The sequence below is a fragment of the Aplysia californica genome, unplaced genomic scaffold, assembly GCF_000002075.1.
Source record: "Aplysia californica isolate F4 #8 unplaced genomic scaffold, AplCal3.0 scaffold00092, whole genome shotgun sequence".
Lineage (NCBI taxonomy): Eukaryota > Metazoa > Mollusca > Gastropoda > Aplysiida > Aplysiidae > Aplysia > Aplysia californica.
In genome coordinates, this window is record NW_004797362.1 from 1,404,081 (window position 1) to 1,406,153 (window position 2,073).

Here is a 2,073-nt window from a genome sequence, read left to right on the forward strand (position 1 = left end):
TATCTATCTATCTATCTATCTATCTATCTATCTATCTATCTATCTATCTATCTATATATCTCAAACCTCGTATACCGCCTTCACTCCACCACTAGCGCCTCTCGTCCTCTCTCCCTCTCTAACCCCTTCTACTCTCTACTTCACCTTCTCTCTCACCACCAACAGGCTTCCATCACAAAGATCACCAACGCCGATTGTCTCGACCTATGGGATGGCGTTCCCGGGGCCAGGATCTACGACACTCACATCTGCGTGTATGAGCAGCCCAAATCCTCATGCAGCGGTGACAGCGGTGGCCCGATGATCTGTGACGGATATCTAGCCGGCGTGACGTCATGGGGTGTGAGTTCCTGCGACGGTACCTTCCCCAGCGTATATGTCCGAGTGTCCGAGTTCCTTTTCTGGATCGAGAACCAGCTGTGAAGTGAATCTGAAGTCACCACAGAACGCTGGAGCAACTCACTCAAAGGCTGTGTAGACGGTTATGCAAAACGTTTTAAAAAGATAATTTTTCAAATTGGGTTTAGGCACTTCACTGACATGCAAAGGATTACTCTTTAGTCCTACTAAAGATCCCCCAAACCATCTCTATTCAGTCAGTGGAGGGGTAAAAATGAAAATTAACAATTAGACGGGCTTTTGTTTGTTTGTTTGTTTGTTTGTTTGCTTCTTACGTATTTTTGTTTTGTTTTTGATATTGTATTTTAGAGAGGGAATGCTAAAAGAGACGCATTCTTAAAGATCGGTGCATTGTGTTTGATAAAGCGTGAGCGTTTAGCATTTTAGTCTGACAACCTTATTGACGTGGAATCTTGTCAAAAGAGATTCCTCAATGAGTGCTGCTCCTGGACTATTTTCTGTCTTTTAAAAGACAATTCATACGTCTTGGATCCTGTCTGAAAACAATAAAACCCTTTAAATTCTTTATTTCCTTTTGTTTCTCAACTGTGATTGCCTTGGCAATTTATAAGAATGTTCCTGTTATTTGTATATGTGAGTGTATGTGTGTGTATGTGTGTGTATGTATGTGTGTGTGTATGTGTGTGTATGTGTGTGTCTGTGAGTGTGTGTTTATGTATGTATGTAGGGTTAAAGGGGCTGGGTGTCTATTTTGCTTATCCAGTTACATTTGGGGATGAAACCTAATACTAAAAACGTCACGGTTGGCTCGTACGGAAAAAGAAAAGAATTTTCAATCAGGTAGGACCTGTTACTGTTACAAAATTATCTCAGTGATACTCTCAGTAGTTATAGTAGATCTAATGGTAGTAGTAGTTGTATAAGTCTAACGCCCCTGTTATCCCTGTAAGTCTTTTTTTCTGGCGGGACCTCTGAAAGTAACTACAGAACCTACCCAAAAAAGTGAAGAGCCTTGAAAACTCCCTAACCATGCCAAGTTAACAAACGCTACATTGTGGATTCGAACCAGTGCTATCTGCAAAGACGAAATTCTATGTTTGCAAAGCTCTGTGATCACGCATATGTTTGTGCGGATGAGATGTATCAGTTATATATTACATCGAAGCACCTTTAAGGGACCCTTTTCATCAACCAAAATTAAAGTTGGAGTTGAAACGATTTGGTTATCACGAGCAAGAGTATTATTAAGTCAGAGCAAAGGTATAGAAGGTAACGGTTTCTTTTATCGTCTGCATAGTTCTGAAAGTGCCTGATGCTCACCATGAGAAAAGTAAAATAATCGCTGTTTTGTTTTTGCTGCTTGCTATCTACAGTCTAGTGTTTAAAACGTGGATGCAATTTAAGCCCCGCCCACAGTAATTTTTGGTACTCTTAGCGTCACTGGTTACGATGCATACAAAATACAAGAAATAAAGAGCAATCATGAAAGGCGCCGTTTCTTTTGATCAGTCTAAGCGTGGACAGCGTGACGAACACAAGCACAGAAGGGTTAGACATAACGACTTAAGAAACGAATAGGTAAGTGTACAGACACATCGTCTGCGCTACAAAGTGCAGTATAAGCAAATATTCTTTTTTATTGATTTACGATTCACGTTCAGTGATGGGGGTATTTTTGACGTACTTAGTAAATCAAACAAAGATTCACCCCCC

General features: G+C 40.6%; 1 protein-coding gene across 1 annotated transcript in view; it reads left to right on the forward strand.

Annotated features, from left to right (window-relative positions):
* LOC101850155 (acetylcholine receptor subunit alpha-like) overlaps nt 1–927 on the forward strand; it is a 47,873-nt gene extending 46,946 nt beyond the window's left edge. The window contains exon 6 of the mRNA XM_035968867.1: nt 166–927. Coding sequence (XP_035824760.1) covers nt 166–423 — 258 coding nt within the window. The 3' untranslated portion in view covers nt 424–927. The remainder of the gene's footprint in view (nt 1–165) is intronic.
* The last annotated feature ends 1,146 nt before the right edge of the window (nt 928–2,073 follow it).